This window comes from Symphodus melops, assembly GCF_947650265.1.
Source record: "Symphodus melops genome assembly, chromosome: 15".
Classification (NCBI taxonomy): Eukaryota; Metazoa; Chordata; class Actinopteri; order Labriformes; family Labridae; genus Symphodus; species Symphodus melops.
In genome coordinates this window covers 22,633,580-22,653,609 of record NC_136705.1, presented here as the reverse complement: position 1 = coordinate 22,653,609, position 20,030 = coordinate 22,633,580, and the positions used below count along the sequence as shown (strand labels likewise).

Genomic DNA, 20,030 nt, shown 5'->3' with positions numbered 1-20,030 from the left:
GTGATAATATGGCTGTGTATCTGTAAAAACATCTGTATTCAGCATAAAGAACTATTGTTCAATCTACACGCAGAGTGGATTGAATGAACTCGGGCAGGTCGTGTCAATCTCTGTTGTAATGCAGGAAGACGGCAGAAGCAGCAGAATTTTGATAACGTTGTCATGGAAACGGGCGATTGAAAATAGGCAGAAAGTATGAGCTCTTCCTGCTGGAAATGTACTGTGTCGGCATGCCAAAGAAGCACAGTGGGAAACTCACAAACGTAGAAAATAAAAGGATGTTGTTTTAAAAATGCATGATGGTGGATTTCAGGACAGAGTGAACTTGTAGAAACATCCAGAATCGGGCTTTGTGTAACAGCCTTAACCCTTCTTGCATTGCTCAGTAACTTGCTCAGACTTTTTTTTTTCTTTTTTTATCAGGCTCTTAATGGATTGACCTCTTAGCCTTGACTTTAATTGTCACTTTTCAAGAGACATACAGCTGATGAGGATAATTGAGTGAATAATTAGTTTAACCAAAACTTGTACTTATCATATAGTCTCTACTTCCTTCCATCTGACAAAGATGAAGCCAAAATATTCCTATGACGGGTGTTGACATGTTGCTCATTCGAAGCTAGAGTCTGAACATTAGGAATTGAGTGGTGGTGACGTGGTATTGCTTTCACTCACAGATAACTTACAGATAGGGCGGTGTAGTGGTTTGCACTGACTTAAAAAGTGGGCTGCAGAGCCATTTTCAGTGGGTGGCAATTGCATGCCTGAAAAAAACCCAGGTATGTTTCATTCAGTTTCTTTGTTCTATCATGCTTTGTACTGCCTGAGGTTCAAACTGCACAATTCTTGTTGAAATAAATCTGATTGGTTGAAAAATATGACAAATTTGGGTCGCGATTTTTCATGAAGGAGCAGTTGGTGGTTCCTGAGGCTCGACCACTTGAGATGTAGCACGTTGGAGAGCTAAAAAAGCCTTTTCATCATAAATAGAAATGTCAGCGATGAATTATTGTTGAGGACTTTTTTACTGCAGGACTAAAAGAATAAATTCAGTAATTCACTGTGATATCGACTGAAACACACTTCACCCAGACTTTATCCGACTGAACAAACCGCTCTCTGGATCTGTTGTGCTCACTTGCCTTCTAAACAGCCATTTCTTTTAAAGGAGCTGAAATAACGCTAATATGTGACACAGCGGGGACTCCATGGCACTGTTATAACAGAATATCATTGCTTTAGGCAAGGTGACAGGGATAATAATCTGCCATCCTTTATGTTTAATATTCAAATCTCAGAGGTAAAGAAAGAAAGATGGCGGCGTCCTTGTTTCAAGTGTCCTCCATTCTCCATCAAATCAACCCGGAGTAATCGATCAAACAGCGAAGTGCATTCTGTCATTACAATTCATGTTTTCAAATACAACTCTGAGGGAATATTAAATATCATTCACACATAAAAATTACCAGGATAATGATGGTGAAAAATGTGTTTGTGCTTTGTCCTATATAACAATCCCACATAACACTAAAGGCTGTGTTCATGTGTTTTTCCTTTGCACAGATTTATCTTCCTCCGTTTACAACGATTACTCATTTTGCACATGTTGTCTCCCTCCAAACCTGATGGGAATACATTATTTGTGGGTCAATTCAGGGAACAGCAGGATAATATATTGCATTTGTATTAAATGAGCATACTCTACCTACAGTAGCCGGGCGTTTACCCCAGAGCTCTGCTGCTGTGTGCCGCTAACAGAGAGGGAAAGGTCACCTAACTCAGCTAGGGGCTGAAGTCAGCGCCGCAATGTGAATGTGTTGATTAATCCCTACAAGACACGCTGGAAGATTTGAGTTTTATAACCCTGAATGTTTAAGTTTCAGGAAATTACAACATGGCATTTAGCTTCGGATTCAGTAATTAAATTATGAGTGTTTTGGTTATATCCATTCATTATTTTCACTTTTTTCATATTTGACATTCAAGGCTGGAGACGGATCTGGCTCGTTTTTTTTTATACATTTGCACTGCTGGTATGAGTCAATAGCTGAAAATGTTGCAGTGAGGATTATTATTTGACGCCTGTTAGTAAAACAAAAAGAAATGTAATATTCACATTTTCAGTATTTCCATAACAAACAAGCCACTGTAGACATAAAGGTCCTTGTTTGGAGTGCTCCAGCAGTGATGCTGCTCAGACAACACGCTGCAGCATCACTCACTCTGTTTAGTGAACACACAGCCTGAGTTCATAATTCAGCCGGCGAGATCTTGTGCAACAATCTAATTATATCTATATTCAAGAGGGATCCGAGTATTTCTCAGCGGGCTCCGTGCAGCTGACTGTGTGCATAACTGCTGGCTTGATTAACAAGTTGTTGAGTCAGCACATACTGTAGTTAAAGTGCTTCAAGCCCAAGACTCTCTAACCTACAGCAAGGTGCTAAAAGGGACCTGAGATTAATGCTAATCAGTCAGTAAGGCTGGTTGAAAAGTTTGCACTGCAATAATTTCCTGAACAATTATCAATACTTTTAGATAGTTTAAATTACATTACATGCTTTTAATATCATAAGAAGCTTTGCAGTGATTAAATAGGCTAACTGGGAGTTTCCACAGGATCCATGCATACTGCATAGACTGTAAATATTAATGGACGAGGCTCTGAGAGATGGCACCCATTTGTTACTGCAGGGGCCTCATCAGCGGTAGCCGCCATGCTGGAAACCCTTTTACATAAAAGACGCCCACCTGTCAATCAGATCAGCAATGTGCCTAACAGTGGATAAGTCTGGATGGATACTCTGTGAGTTCCCTTGTCTGACCTCCAAACTTGGTCGATATGTTGAGCTACACGCGGTGCTTGCATCGAAAATTGACTCGGCGTATATTTAGCAGAGCAGGTCACATACAGTACCTCGATGTGTGCAGTGAAAACACAAGCATTTACTATGAAATGGAAAATGGCAGTAATGTTTAGCGGCACAACAGCCTCCTTGATTTATTTGTGTTAAAACTTCTGTGTTGTTGTTATCAAAGATTATAAAAATCATGAAGCTGGTTATATTAGGCGTGTATGTCAAAGCACTTTGTAAAGACATTTTTTAAAGGTACTATATATATATATTAATGTGTTATTTTTAATATTTTTAATGCTCACAAAATGTTTTAAAAACAAAACCATCACATTTTATTGGATTGCTTTGATCCCCTTTTTATTTCTCGTTTGGTGGTGAAGCTACTTTTAAGACAGAGTTCATTCCAATCCAGTGAAAAAATGAGCTGAGGCTTTAAGGTTCAAATTCACAACGATAGTTGTTGGTTATTTTTTTTCCCTTTTTCTACAACTAGGAATCAGAGCGAAAACATGTTCTTCCGAAGAACTCTTAGTGCAATAGAAAATAGCAGCCTTTAACTTTACGGCAGAAGAAAATCCTAAAATGATGAGAATAGTTTGCAAGGCCATATAGATAAATGCTTGCTTTTCTGTGCTGTACATTCTCATACAAAGCTCTGAAGGTCAATGTATCTATATCTAATGAAGAAACCTTAAGCTGCTGGAAATATGGCCGATGTTAGGAGCAAAAGGGCAGCTCGTTAATCTAGTCGCAGCAGGGAAGCAAAGCAAACATGAGAACTTAAACGTCTTTTGAGCAGGAGGAGCATAACCTTCGTCTTGTGTTAGGGTCGGCACCGACCCGTTTTAGTTTTTAAATGCATAAAAGAACCACGTAACTTTTTTTTTTTGCATCAAGGCTTTTTGACTTTGTCAGGAATCTCTATTTCAACAAAATAAAACATTTTTTTTGGTTTTCACTAAATTGTAAAATGCTCTGGTTAAAATTATGACCTTGGTGTTGTTAGGGTCGGTTTTGACCCAGTTATAAAAATAAGATTATAAAGCAATAATTAGAGCCAAAATTGAACACACACTGACAGCCAGCTCCTCTCCCAATCATGTGAGCTTTAGGGGATTCTCATTTTACCTTGTTATCCAGTACAAAAACAAAACAAACAACGACAGGCATTTCCAGACATGTGAGGTCAATTCAGTATAGAGTTGGTGACTTGCAGAGTGCACATCTCCAATTTGCAGCATGCAAAAATGAAAAAAAGATTTACAGTGAAAGAAGTTCTGGATAATATTTTTGCTGAAAATGAGGGAGTGGACACAGAGCAGCATAGTGATACGGATGAACGGGTTTCTGAGGAGAAAGACAATGTGGAGTATCATCCAGAAGACACAGACACATCTGATGAGTCTGATGAGGAGGTCACCGGTGGTGAAGCTACTCCCGCTGAAAGATTCAAGTCCAAAAATGGTGAGATCTGTTGGAGCTCATTACATCATGATTTACATGGCAGGGTAGCTGCTGCAAATGTCATCAAAATGACCCCTGGAATCTCAAGGTTTGCTGTGACGAGAGTCACTGACATCAAGACATGTTTTGAGCTATTTATGCCATTGTCACTAAAAAGAGTCATCATTGCTATGACAAACCTTGAAGGAAAAAAAGTCCATGGCGACATGTGGAAAGACATGGATGAGGAATACCTGGATGCTTATATTGGTGTTCTTTTTTTTGCTGGAGTGTACAGATCCTGCAATAAGGCCACTGATAGTCTCTGGGATGCATCGACAGGTAGAAATATTTTCCAGGCAACAATGTCACTTCAGACCTTTCATATGATATCAAGAGTCCTCAGATTTGACAACCAGAGCAAGATCTGACAAGCTTGCCCCTATCAGGGATGTCTGGGACACACGAGTGCAGCTTCTTCCACTGATGTTCAACCCAGGGCCATAGGTGTTGTGTTTTACAACATCCTCGATGTATCTGCATATAATGCATTTGTGTTGTGGACCCACATCCACCAAGTAATGGAAAAATAATAGTAAATATACATGGGTCGAAATTGACCCGTAACACCATAGATGTTACTATAGTTAAAATTATTAAAATGAAAAAATAAATAAAACAAATTTATTTAACAAATGTGTTCTAATACCCCTCAGTAATAGTCAGGTAACACAACAACCTTTTATTTATTTATACAATTCTCTTGAGGTTCATTTTACCATTTTTTTAAATTGAAATCGAGGGGTATACTGACAAAAAAAAGGCCCAATGGCCCACACCAAAAATATTAAAACCAATATTTTCATGGATAAGGAAGCCTAACAAGGTAACCAAGAGATGAGAAACAAATTGGATGATAGATAATTGTTTTCAGTGTATTTTACAGCTGATTTAAGACACGGGTCAAAACCGACCCGTTAACATAAGAGATGGTAACAGAAAGCTAACACAAGACGAGGGATAAAGGAGACAGAAGATGTCAAATATTAAGGTCAGATAGGTGCTTCATACTGATGTGTTAGGATAAGAAGAGTCCTCTTTAAATTGATCCTGGAACGAACAGAAACTAACTACTGACAGGACTTTTGTTTTCAGAGCTTCTCCTGCAAAAAAACCCAACTGCGTGTAAAGGGCAGAGTGAGTACATGGAGTACAGAGGAAACTAGACTTTTGAAAAATTACAAAAAAAATCCTCCTGTGAACAAACAATCATGAAAGTAAGATGTAACAGAAGCCAGTGACCTTTATGAAAACCTCTGTCGTCTCGCTCTGTGTTGCTCTGCTGGTGGGGATAAAAAGTGGGTCAAAGAATGACATCAGTTCAATGGACAAGAGCATGAAAATAAATCTGTGCTTTATTTTTTTATTGAATGAAATCTGAGGTTTTTCTAAGGCCAAAATATTTTTGTCATCCAACACAATTATTTTTCTTTTATATAAATGCTGCAGAGTTGTGGGCTAAACGCTTATTAGCTTATTAGCTACAATGAATCATATTTTAGTCACGTTTGAGATGATTAAACATTTTGCATTTCAGAACAGTTCCTGTTATGCTTTTATTTTGATGACTGTTCTGTTTGTTTGGATACAAACCTGCATTTGTTTTGAAAAAAAAAAAAAAAAGGAAATTCTTAAATATGTCTCAACGTCAAAACACAAGTTTTTGTTCATGAAAAAGATCATGATTGAGATTTGGATGAAAGTATGGGAGCCCGAAGCGGACATATATCTCTGCATTTCTTTTAAGTTCTCATGATAACGAGGACATTTGGTTTGTTTTGTCAAGGTCTCGACATGTTTGTCACGTTATGTTAAAATTGCAAAGCTGGTTATCCTGTCATTAAGATAAACCAGAAGATCAATAAAGTATCTATCTATCTATCTATCTATCTATCTATAAGATATCTCAAGATATTGAAAATGTTCTACTAATGTCAGTTTTCTGGTTTAATAAGTTTGTTATTGAAATTAAAGAAGCAAAACACTTGACGTGTTTTTGAGTGTATGTAGATAGTTTCTATTCTTTAATGAAATGCATTTAAATTGTATAAAATGAATACAAAGCTCCTGTCATTGCCCCGTCTGTTCTCACAATCACTATTCCATTTTCCATACTTCATCTTTCTGCATAGAATAACAAAGACTAGTAAAAACACATGCCCTCGTGCATTAAGTCAGAGAATCCTTGGTGCCAGTGGAAGAAGTCTCTCTGAATAACTAAACTGACTTTCTTACAGGGACACTGGAACATTTCTTGGACTGCCTCCATTCCTGAGATCCCCGGCCAGCTGGAGGACTCTGGGCTTGGAAAGCAAAACGGCCAACTCTCTCCTCTCCCTCGGCATCCACCACCGAATTGCCCCGGAGCAAGGCACTTAACCCCTTACTTATACTGGTGCTCAGCAACCTGCAGTACAAGACTGATGGCAGTGCACTTCCCTGGAGTGAGTGTGGCTGTACACTGTATGAGGATGTAGGTCATTGCAGGAACATATCATACACTAGCTGTCACTATAGTCCCCAAGCAAATAAACATTAAGCATGATATAAACACAATGCTGCTATCGAATCATTCTGTCTCACGCTCATTCTCTCTCTGCCGGTTGTGTGTAGGAGGACATAAAATAGACAGAAAATAAGGGACGATTTTATTTATTTGAATGAAGTTTGTGCCAGAAAGCAAGATTATACAAGAAGTTACATTTGGGATATTTTGTTTAAAAAACATTATTTCCGAGTAGGAGAAGATGGTTGTCTCTCTCATGTACGTCTGGTTTAACAAATTCTACTTGTTTGGTCAGTAGCCCTAAACTTTAAAATAAATTACCGCTCATAAATTTTGTTTCTTTAGTCCAAACCCGCAAAATGTCATGAGCACACCTGAATAACATTTCTCCAAGAGAGGCCAGATATTCCTTTAATCCAGTGCAACAATCAAAGCTGCTGTGAGCATCAATCAGGCTTCGGATTGGTTTAGTGAGAAACTCCTTTTACCTCAGCTCAGATAACTGATATGGGCTCATGCATAGCCAATGAACTATGGTAATGTGCATTTATTTGATAGCTAATGAATAAAATAGCCATCAATTCATCATCAAGTTAAAAGTTTATGTCTGAAATTTGTTAAATGGGTTTCCTAAATCAGATCTGCTATTTGACAGTCCAGTCAGTTTTGTTTCTAATTGATTAGAGCCCACAGGTATAAGCATACAAAATCATTTTCGTTCAGAGCTTTACTTGTTTGCGCAGCATAATGCCTCGGCTTGCCTAATGAATATTTAGTTAGGCCTAATTAAATAATCAATCAGGCAGGCTCTATCCCCGCCCTGGCTTGCCCCCGGAGGCCTATCTCCTCGCGCGCAGACACGCCTCCAGCCCTCAGCCTCTGACCACGTTACCTCAGCAGCATGTTTCCTCCTGAGTGAGCTTAGACGGCCCAGCTGTCATCACCCCCAGAGAAGCGCACATCTCAGCTGTGATAAGAATCTCTCCAAAATGAGCGAACAAGTCGCCGTCCCACGGCGGACCACCATTTCAACTTCATGGTGAGCAAACATGCATCCTAGCCTGCACACACCACGTAACCTTACAGTGTAGTTGTCAGACGCGGCAGACGCGCTGATGCCGTGCCGCCGTGCGTAAAGCAGCAGATGGTCCTTGTGCGCACCCTACTAGTCAGATTACCCGTCCATAGTAAATCCTGGGCCGTGCTTTTGCAGAATGAGGGCAGAGAGACGCGTCGGCTGACTTTAATGCTAAGCTGTTTAATGCAGACCCCCTGGCTGCAGGCCCTGCTTCAGCTGCAAATGTGTGAGGAGCAGAGTGTTGGCCAGTGTCCGCTAATTTCACCCCCACTTTAACACACAGGTGGAGGCCTTCCTTATAATTGATTACAGCTCTTTTAGACTGTGATATGTAGACTTGCTCAGAGAAACCAGCAGAACAGTCAGCTGTATAGATTTTTAAACCTGTGTAAGCAGGACTGTAATATATGACAAGCCACTCAGAATAAAATCACCATAATCTAAATGACTACTTAGATGATGTAGTGGTGATGATGTGGAAACAAGGGCCTGATTCTGTTCTGCCAAAGGTCATAACAAGTCAAACCCTGTCTGTTTGAATCGCACAATCTATGATGCTGATCGGGCTCAACAGTGATGATGACCTACTTTAAAAAATAAAATAAAATAAAATGAAAACATTTGCTGTGCAGGAAATTCGTTCATTAAATTTTAAACAATTTCATTTTATATTGAACTCAAAGTAAACAAGAGAACGCACAGCATATGTATCAAGTAAACCAGGGGTTCCCTGACTTTTCCTGCCAGATTCTTAAATCCTGACTCTGTGAACATGAAAGACTCAAAATGATTATAAAAAATGGATTACAGCCTTGTACGATTTCTACTTCCAGTCCTGCAATCATTTCATTGACCTAGTGTGGGCTTGTTTTGAGCTACAGGTTTTCTTAGTCTGTGCTGCAGCTGTGAGACTGCCTCTCTCAGTTCATTTTCAATGTCCAGCTTTGATCTAGGTTTTGTGTTGATTGAGGCGACTGCAGAAAAATCCTCGGTTTGTGCATCCAATTAAATGACAACTGTCTTTCGCTTAAAAAACAACTGAGATTCATAACTTCTCCGTAGTGTACAGCAATAGGAAGCCTTTCTTGCTCGCCGTAGGTGAGTGTGATGTTGGTTGAAATCGATGAAGACAGTAGCACTTGTATGCTGCTGAGTATCTTGTAGTGCATGAGACTACATTTATGCCTTTACTCTTGTGATATGTGTTTAATTCAGGGAGGTGTACATCGTATAGGTGTCATCTTTAAGTAGTTTTGGGGTGGTTGAGGGGGGTTTAGGTTTTTTTGTGTGACTCAGAGCTGGCTCACGGCAGGCTAGAGGGAAGGAGGACATTTTCCCCCTGAAACAGGCCTGTGAAGGTTCTGTGAAAAAAAGATTTAGGATGCATCTGAGATTAAAGGGGGTGCAGCAGCCACAGTGACCGGCAACAGCTGTTCCCTGTGGGTGCAGAAATGTAAAATAAAGTAAAAACCTTTCGCGCCCTCATAGAACCGGGAGTGCTCCGAAAGCTAGTAAAGTCAGAGTGGGCTAGCCATCTTGTTTTGTCGTTGCATTGGTGATACCTCATCCTCTGGTTCGCTGTATCTGCAGGTAAAAAATAAATCTGGGCTCACACATACCTTACCCCCTCCTCTCTGCCTTTCACATTTGTCTAGCTACCCTGCAACGCTACAGTATAGTTCTGTCAGATTTTGCAGTTGGAAGCCTTTTTTTTTGTTTTTTTTTGTCTTTCATCTTCAGCTTTAGAAATAAAACTATAAAAGAAAAAATAATTGTACTTTAGAGTTTGTGCGCTAGAGCATTCCAGGTAAAGAAGTGGGGGGTTTGTTGAAGGCGTGTTCTCCTGATTGAAGTGAGCTGAACTGTTCTGACTCCAGCAGGCACACCTGCTAACAACAAGCTGCAGCTGGCTTCGAGTCAGTTTTTGAACAAAACAAAACTTTTAATTCATACATTGACTCACCTACCACAGAGAGAGAAAATAATAAAGCAATTTTCTGCTCAGGATAATCATTATGACCATGCTGCCCTACAGACCTGCAGAGTTCCCTGTTTTCAGGGCTTTTCAGGCTCGTGTAAAAAGAGTGTATACAAGAATTCCCCCAGGCACGCGAGTGCTACAACGAAAGGAAGAAGCATAACCTCGTCTTATTGAGGTTCTCCTCCAGAGCGCGACACAAACAGGGAGCACTAGTCTATACTACAGGGGAGCCTGCTGCGACTGATGAAGGTTTTGTGTCAAACAAAAATTAACAATTCATAGAGGGGAAGTCATACTGGTGAAGCTGTCCTGCTGCTATGCTGGCCTCATTTTATATATGTATATATATATATATACACTTTTTATTTGATGGTCTTGAGCAAAAAAACTAACAAAAACAAGCAACTCCATTACATGTCCGTCCAAGAATAAATACATTACACATATATATAAATTATACTTGAAGGTAAGTACCTGTTCTGTACAGAGGTGAATATGTATTTCTGTTAACTCATCCAGTCCAAATCCAGTGAGTATAAGGAAGAAAGAAAATAAAAAAGGGTGATGAAAGCAACCGAGACGCCCGACTTAAAAGAATGTAAATGAATAACGGTGAATGTTGATATTTATATGAAAGGAGATAAATGTCCCCTCCCACAACAATTACCGCTGCTTTGCTATAAAGAACACATATGAGTTGAACATTTTCAAAAGGTTAAGGGAGAGATGCATGTTCACATGTTACTGCCAATTGCAACATACTTCTGATCAGGTCAACAGTTTCGCTCCGTCGGACTGCGCACGCCCTGCACACACCCTGCACACGCCCTGCACACGCCCTGCACACGCCCTGCACACGCCCTGCACACGCCCTGAGCACCCCCTTCCCCACTGAGTAAAGTTTCTGGAAGCTGAGCGTAGTGCGTGGCGCTTATGGGCTGCTGCACTCACAGAGTGTGCAGGTGTAATCAGGTGTGACCTGTTGCCGGTAGATGATTGCCTAAAGCACGTGACATTAGGAGCTGATTGTTAAGAATAGTACAGATCAGTGTTGTCACAATGCCAGATTTTTAATAGAAATCCAACATAGTTTGTAACTGTTTTGATAGCTCAGCAACAAAAATAGTCCTAAACAACGATTTTCACACATCCAATTATCTGTGCATCTCTAATCCTTTTTTTTTTTTTTTTTTTTGTTGCTATTTCCTGGCAAATGTCTGCTCGTGGTTCACAAATAAACAATTTGAGTAAAAGTGTTTTTTGCCATTTGCATCAATCAATGCATCCAGAGTTAGCACGGTGATACAGGGGTTGTTTTTTGTTGTTGTTTTAGGGCCGGGATGCTCTTCAGTGTTATAACCCGATTAGCTGTGAGATACCCAGGGAGCACCAGAGATCGGTCTGGCAGCATCTTTGGCCAGCAGCCTGCTGCTGTCTGGCTTCACAGTCCTCCAGTGGCTCTGCTGTGACATCAAAAGCTCGGTGCTGTTTCTCTGGCCTCCTGCTGCTGACAGAACATCACAACCCAAACACATTTGTTAGTGTTTTTAGGTCTATCTGCAGCTGATTTCGCTCACGTGATAAAGTTGTGATAATGTTTGAGGTCCGTCAGCAGCACATGTCTCAGAACTCAAGGCTTTTTGATTTGTGTTTGTGAACACGTTTGTGTTCCAGCACCCTTCATGATGATGACAGTTGACCTCTTTCTGCTCTCACGTACACTGAGATGGGACGTCAGCGACCTAATGCTTCACCACAACACTGTTAGATATACACTGAGTGGACAGAGAAATTACATGTTATGTGACAGTTGATTTGAAGCCCGTTTGTTCGCTTTTCAGTTAGACCATTTTTTTTACCCCAGGTGAACTAACTTTTCCATAAAATAATTGTATTTTTCTCAGAAAAAAAAAAAAACTGGGCTTGTGGAGCGAATGGGTGCGCTGGTGACAAATGTTCCAGCTGTCTAATTGGTAAGATTAAAAAAAAGACCGGAGTAGATCATGGAGACAGGATTTTCTTTTGCCTTTATATTTCATTACTGTCAAGGGCTCATTTTTGTTGATTTCCTCGAGGACTATGACAGAAAAGCAGCAGATTTCATCAGTTTTGGAGGTCTACCACTTAAAAAAAACCCATCTTTAATTCTACTTTATTTAACATGAAAGGCAAACATAACCTTCCAGAAAGGACTTCCAGTCCCTGTGCAGACAGAGTACAGCACAATAGCAGACAGACAGACAGACAGACAGACAGACAGACAGACACAGCATTCAGCGAGTGCAGCTGTGAGGGTGTGAGAGGTTCAGAATCAAGGAAATCATAATGAGAGATTACCATATTCAAGGGGCTCACTCTGTCTCAACAGTGTTTTCTTCACGTGCTGCACACCTGTGCGTCCTCATTCCTAAGTGCCATCATGCCGTTCGCAGTTGTTTCTCGTTCACTCGCCGACATCTTCATCACTGTCTCCGCTTCACGCTGACGGCTTAATGAGCCAAACTTTTCTACTTGTGTAGTTTGTGTTTTTCTCTGGTCTGGTGTTTGAGGGCCTGTGTACACTCCTACAGTGAAGCAGCTCAGAGTCATTTGACCTTTAAGGTGCACTCCAGCTCGGGTCATGACGTTTGCTTTTCTAGCAGATGACAAAAATTTGGTTCCTGGGCTTTTACTTTATCATTTAAAAAGATGAGGATTTCATTGAATTCACCGCCCTTTAACACATAATAGTGGATAGAGTTTGAAATCAGAGAGAGAGGGGAATAAAATGCAGAAAACGGAGCCACAGGTCAGATTTGAACTCGAGCCGCCCCACTTATAGGTCTTCAGCCTTCGGTCCTTGTGTGTTCGCACCACACCGCCTCCCCAGAAGTGTTCACACTTTAGGCGCTTAATTAACTTGATTTAAAACAAGCTTCAGCAGTTTATAGATGAGTCAAGATAAAGTCATTCCATTTTAATCAGCTAAATGATTAACACAGATTTTCAGCAGCTGCAGTCTCTCTGTTGTCGTACGACAGGAAACATGTGATATTCAGACCCACCAGTTTGATGTGGTCTTATGTTGTGCCTCCCCTCCGTGTCTCTCTAGCACCAGTCAAGTGAGGATTTACACGGATCCTTGATCCATTGCCCTCCGCGCACCTTCGTGGTTGTCATCCTAAAATGTGGGCTCAGCTGAGCAATGAAAACAGGGGGCTGTGAGAGACAATTAGTTGACCCCCCCCCAGTAGACACACAAACACACACACATAGGTGACCTTGCCTGTGACCCCATGGCCCTTATTACCAGAGCCATGGCTGTGTGAGATCCGCAGTTTAATCCCGACAGATCGATACCTGCAAGGTGGCTTAATATCCCAGAAAAACCTTTTGGTGGGTTTGTTTAAGCAGAGGCCAACAGTACAGATTCACCTAACAGTGGTACTGAATTATGATGCAGATTTTAATCAGTTTGAACTAATTCACAATTAAAAACGATGATTATGCTGTAATATAGTGCATTTTAAATTCATCATGCAGACTGTGTAGGGTGAAAAAAACTGCCTCTAAATGTCTCACTTTAAGCTGCAGTGTTTGAAGTTTTGCTTAAATAAAATCAGTATGAAGATCAAACGTAAGGATTCTTGCTTCCTTGCTGTTTAAAACAAAAGAAAAAGAAAAGGGCAGTATTTCTTCCTACATTTCATTCCCTTGCCACGGTGTTTCCTCTAACATGGATTTATTGCTCGTGCTGCTTATTGACGTCGCCCGTTTGCTGTCACATGCGTGGTGATTTAAGAGGGAGTATTTCTTCCGGCTGTCTCACCGCTCCAACTTTAGATCACACGTCTTGGTGAAAGAGGGGCGGCTGTCCTGGGGAGCGAGGTCTCGTTAAGAGTATCAGTGTAGTGGTTTACGACGAATAACATTGAAGGTGAAAAATAAACAAACGTGGTTTTGTGCTCTGCTGCAGGCTTTTCCTGAATTATGGCAGCTACTCTAAAAGTCAGATCTGCAGGAACAGTCACAACCGTCTGTTTAGATTCTGGTACAGGTCAACACTCGTGCTTACACAGTAAACAGCTGCAGAAACGGCTCTGCCTGTCTTTGTAACTGTTGCGACTACATGGGGCCAAATGACAGGCGGAGGTTGGGCCTGATTTCTGCTGGGCCACAGACTCGCAAATTAAAGAATTCAATAGTAAGCTGGCACTTTGTAATTATTAGTTGCACTTGATGGGACGATTCAGGTGTTTTCAAATTAGATTCACATCTTTTACGGTTTATGTTAGGGCTTTTTCTGCCTTTTATTGTAGAGACAGGACAGTAGATATAGTCAGACATTGGGTAGAGAGTGTCGGTAATGACATTCGGGAAAACATGTTTGACTCCTGGCCAGCCTCTCGGAGGACCATGCCTCTACATGGGGTGCATGCACTAACAGCACAGCTGCAGATAACTCCATAATGATGCTTTTGACACATCTGTATGTAACACTTGTCAACCCCATCTCATGTAAATGACAACATGTAGTTGCCCGTGCAGCCCCCATGACGACTCTAGCAATCTCATTCAGTTTTATCACCCCCCCCCCCCCCCCCTTCTATTGATATTGGTGTTCCATATTCAGCATTTTATAACTTATCACCACTCGGTTGTTCATATCGTCGGCCTTTGTGAGCTGATCACGCAGCAGAGTTTTTCTGTTGCAGGGAGGTTTCACTACTTTGTTGTTTTATCTGGCGCACACGTATGAAAAAGAAAATCCCCGAGGGAGAAAGACAATGCTGTCTGCTTTGACTCATCTCACTGCGAGACAGCGAGGCACCGGCAGAGGAGAGAGAATATTTTATCTGACATTGTCACTCTCTGTAGAAACCTCAGGGGAGCCGAGACTGCTCTGACACACTTGGTCAGCATCACTGTATATGATTATGACAGCTCTGCTGGACTCGCTGATGCCACAAGTCTGCATGTTACAGTCCAACTAAGTGTTGATGAGAGCACAGTGGCCTGTGTGGACGCTCCTGTTTGGGATTGAGATGTTGAATGACAATAACACCGATTATTGTCAGGTAGTTTAATTGTCAGGTAGTTTGTTTCAGAGAGAAGCACCAGAGTAACTAAATAGCCCCTCTCAGGACTTCAAACCTTCACGTGATGAACCGCAGACCCAGGTTGGACTGTCGTATATCAGCATGTCAGAAATGGACTCAGAACTGACCGCTTTGTGGGCTAAAACAAGTAATTTCTGTATTGCACTGGGCTATTCTGTGGTGTCCTGGGAGCCAATATTGTATGTATTATATTGCAGGCTGATGTGTTCATATTTTCTTGTATGTGATCGGACTCCAGCTGCTAAATTTAAAATAAGTGGATGGATAATCGTGTACATAAATTGTAACAGTAATGGGGGTGCCCGGTGCCTCGCACTCACTGTTTGCTATGAAGGCTGTAGTCCTCCAAGTGGACGGCCAGGGTTCCCCAAAATATACCTACCTAAAATTATGCTTCAGTAATCAATGTGTTATTTTGTCTTATCCTAAATCAAGGAAATCAAACGGCTGACCTTGCTCTCTGAATAAGCCTCCTTTTTGTGCATTTTGGGCTCCGGTTGTAACAAAGACTACCCTGATTTTTCCTGTGCCATTTCATGCGTCAGTGTTTTTTGGATGCATGTTTAAAAAGCTTGGGCTTTCCTAAAATGACTGTAGCAGAACATATTTATCACCATGTTGATGTAGCTCTGAAGGCTAACGTTTCCAGGCTGAGTAGCTGTGAAAGAGTAAGAGCTTCGGCTCAGGGACAACAGATGCAGGTGTTTGCATTGTCGAAAGATTTATGGAGCTTGTTTCTTTATCAACCAGCTTTGATCCTAACTATTGTTTTTACAGATGTAAGTGGAATGGTAAGTTGGCATTGACTGGTGTAAGGTCAGTCTGCAAATTCAACTAGATGCATAAACCTCCAGGTTGACCTGACACAAGCCAACGTGCATGCCATGTAAGGTCTGCGACATGAAAAGTAAAGTGATTGCATTGAGTTTAAGATTGACGTCCTTTTCTTTTGGAGACTAGTTAACTGTTACAGAGAGGCACACTGTGCAGAGAGTTTGACGTGTTCCAGCTTGAGATGATTGCACAATTTGGGCACTTTTTGCTTTTTCTGTTTCTCATGACCCATTAATACAGAAATCCTCCTGCACTTTGCAGTCCATGCTGTCACACGTCATGTTCTCGTCAACAGTAATAATTCTCCTTGTGAAACACAAATCTCTGTATTTTACTCTCATGGACGTAAACAGGGCTGTGGTATAGAGTCTGTGAATCATTATAGGCCTAATAAACTTCCTTTTGTTTCTTTTGCAAATCATTCATCCCCCTCTCTCTTTTCTTCAGGTTTTTAACGTTCATGTGGACCTCTTCAAGTTAATTGGACATTATCTCCTGAAAACAACTTGAACAGATGACACAAGTTGGATGTAAAAGCTGCAGATTGATTTGTTTGAATAGTAAGTGAGGGGAAACATGGAGGTATCGCTGTTCCACTTGATAGCCGTCCTTGTGACTGTCAACATGACGCACTGCCAAACGGCTTGCAACAGAGAGGCTTCACTTAAATGGCACCTTCAACAACACACAGTCCAGATGAATTGGACTCTCATAGGAAACATCTGCGGCAGTGTTTCAGAGTGTTGGGAGTCTCAGGGGAGCGAGGAGTCAACCGGGCACTCTTTCAACTTCCCACAAATGTGCCCTCTTCAGCTGCAGCACGGAGACAAACTGCTGATGTCTGCTGATGACACACTGAAGACCTATGGCGTCCAACTTCTCAACGTGTCCAGAGAAAACTTTGAAAGCTGTTCCACAGAAGGAGACATTAATGATCGGCTACTTTTCCCCCACAATCTTAATGAAAGTGAGCAAGTGGGGGCCAAGTGGCTGGTTCCGGGTCGTCATTACTTCATCGCTCTGCATGGGGGAGACGTGCAGCTGTGCAGGCTGGGTCTCAGGCTCAATGTGTCAGTTAAAACGCAGCTCTGTCAGGCGTCCCCTCTGCTGCGACTTTGTTCAGGGAACGGTGTTTGTCAGACATCCCTCTGGGAAGGTGCATATCACTGTCGATGCCACCACCACTACTCGGGGAGGTTTTGTGAAAAGTCTGATGCATGTTTGGATAACCCTTGTGAAAACAAAGGAGTGTGTTTGAGCAATGGATCCACAGATCCAACCCACAGAACTTATAAATGTCTGTGTCCTCCACATTTTACAGGTAAGGACAAAACCCACTGATCCCATTTGTTGAGCGTACTTGTTTGAAAGACATCCAGGATTTAGAGCACCTTCGATTCTCAACACGTTACCTCTGTTGTGCATCAGGAGCACTTAGACATAGATTTTTCTGAATGAAGTGAATTACAGTGAAATACTTTATTGCCTCATAGTCTCTTAAAATCATCAAATTAGGTTTTTTTTAACGTGAACCCTAACAGTCCCACATAACACGCACAGTTTTAATATTAAAAAGGCTTTATTAGCAGCAACATATTTCCCCTGCAGCTCGGTTACACACAGATTTACACCACCATGACCTTTCCTTCTGCTTTTGAAACAACAAAAACATTGAAAATTATTGTTTTTTTTAACTAATTAGTCTCTTATTTTGTAGTGTTTGATTGTGTAGAGGAAATATAACATGCATGGAATAAAGCTTCAGGTCATCTTGTGCATCAAGTCTACTGTACATATTATGAGGTAGTTCTTGTTTGCTTACCAAACATTAAAAAAGTAAAATAAAGTCAGTTTGTATTTTAATTAAATGTGTCTTAATCAGAGGAAAACAGAGACATTTTTGGGGTAATTAAAAAAAAAAAAAAGTGTCCTAGCCAATTAACATGCATCAACACACAATATGTAAACGCCGCAGCCATAGGCCTCTGGATTAAAACAATAACAGAAGATGACGTCGAGGCTGGTGGGGATTTATGGGAGTGAAACTTATATTAAGCATCTAGAGCCAGGCTTTGAAGTGTCCAAATAAGACAAATGATTTGCATGCGTCAGATCTAGTGCAGATTTAAATGTCAGGTTTTTTTTTTTTTTTTTTAGAAGAATCACAAATAAATCATAAAGTTTGTTTACACAAATATCATAATAACATTTTTGATTTTTGCATTTTTTTTTTATGTATGCATGTGACAGTTTTTATTTCTTTCTATTGTTCAGGGATTAACTGCTCTGAAGTTGTTGGAAAAGAAAACTGTGACAGAATATGTGAAAATGGGAAATGTGCTGAGGTGTCGACTTCCTCCTTCCATTGTGTCTGTGACACGGGACTCTCAGGTAAGCAGTCCTCATCAGCTGGTCGTTTGTAAACTTCACCTGTCTCTACAGAGAGACAATAAAAACATATTTGAGTAGGGTAGTACAGTTGTGATCCCTGACAGACAATTCATAGACAGCCAGTCAGTTTTTCATGATGTTTTTTTTTTTTTTTTTTAACCAAAGGCGGTGAGAAAGATTTTTCTACATCCACAATGCACACCGAGTCATTTGCCTCGAAGGGGCAGCTATCTTTGGAAAAGGTCAAAGCTGGAAGCCACAAAAGCCATATATCTTTTAAAGATCAGCATTTCCTCACGGGCTTTAAAACCTGATCCCACTAGATGTTATATTTGTCATCATAATATATGAAGCGGCCGCTCCAAATCAAATGCCTCATGTTACGAGCGGTGACATGCGGCTGTAAAAAGCCAGGGCTAAACTGCTGGCTAACTGAGCGTGTCACAGTTGATAAAACAAAGGTTTACAGCGATCAATTAAAAGAGGATTTATTGGACATTGTTTCTGCTGAGCGTATTAAATCAGAACTTTGATACTGGTCAGCTTCTGGGAGCTGGCAGAGGGAAAATGTTTTAATCCCGTCTTTTGATTTAATCTTTAATTTAATTCTTTGTGCTAAAACAGGCTAAAACTTCTCCTAATATTACACACCAAAAAAATGCTGTTTTTCCCCAGCAGCACACTGATTTTCTTTTTCACAAAATCAATAAATGGAATTTTCAATTGTTATTTGAGATGTGCGCAGTATGTGTACTGGAGGCTTATGTACTGTCTGAAAACACGGCAGTCCTGCAAATTTACGAGACATCGCTGCTTCAGCCATGGTTTCTGTAATGAGTCTCATTTACTGCAGTAATGCACACTTAGGTTAATGCACACAAATAGGTAGCAAGACCTGGATACCTCTCGGGCTGCTCTGGATATCACCGTCTGCTGTACAACAACAACAAAACAAAAAAAACCCGTCCTGAGATGAACTTCCCGGAGTAACAACTCCAGGTGGCTCTTCACATTGATTCATTGGGTTGTTTGGAGCACAATTTGTCCTGGCAGCATTCTTGAAGTGTCACAGCTTCGCCTTCTGAGTCCAGCCCATGCTTTCAGCTTATTATTTTACAGGAATGCTTTCAAGGTTGCTTCCTGGCATAAGGCTAGGCAAGAGCATATTAAGTCTATGCAAGAAAGGGGGTTAGAAAATCTCGACGAGAGGAAAATCTCTTCGATGATTGTATGCTGGATGTTTATTATCAAATTTAGGACATTGTCAAACCAGAGTTTATGTTCATGAATGCAACACTAAATTACCAGACCATACTCCAAAGTTATATCATAAGAAATTTGATTTGATTAACATGGGAATAACATCACGTTTTTTTCACCTTGAACCTCGAGTGAACTCAGTCTAATTTTATCCTTTGCAGAATGTCAGGATGGCATTGGCCTGACTCTGCTTAAAAATTGGCTCTTTAACATTGGACCTGATGTGGATTCATTCAGCCAGTCTATAGTGGAGACTCGAGGAACTGCAATTTTATGGTACTTTTTCCTCATTTTCTAACATCGAGACGTTGCTAATTCCTAAAACAAAACAGAAAAATTTGAAAAGATTTTGTGCACTGTTCATTAGTTAAATGCCATGCATTCATTTATAAGAAGTACAACCATTGTTATGGACATGCTGCTCTGACTCTCACCTCTAAAGGATCAAGTACAGAAGTTCTGCAAATTACCCAAACAGCAGAAGAAACCCAGTCTATCCTCACTGTAGGGCTCCAGCATC

General features: G+C 40.8%; 1 protein-coding gene across 2 annotated transcripts in view; it reads left to right on the top strand.

Moving 5' to 3' along the window:
- The first annotated feature begins 7,712 nt into the window (after positions 1 to 7,712).
- Positions 7,713 to 20,030, top strand: part of eys (eyes shut homolog) — a 176,142-nt gene continuing 163,824 nt past the window's right edge. For both annotated transcript variants that reach the window (XM_079363047.1, XM_079363046.1), the window contains exons 1-3: positions 7,713 to 7,906; positions 16,307 to 17,180; positions 18,134 to 18,250. In XM_079363047.1, the coding sequence (XP_079219173.1) occupies positions 16,436 to 17,180; positions 18,134 to 18,250 (862 nt within the window). In that variant the 5' untranslated portion in view covers positions 7,713 to 7,906; positions 16,307 to 16,435. The remainder of the gene's footprint in view (positions 7,907 to 16,306; positions 17,181 to 18,133; positions 18,251 to 20,030) is intronic.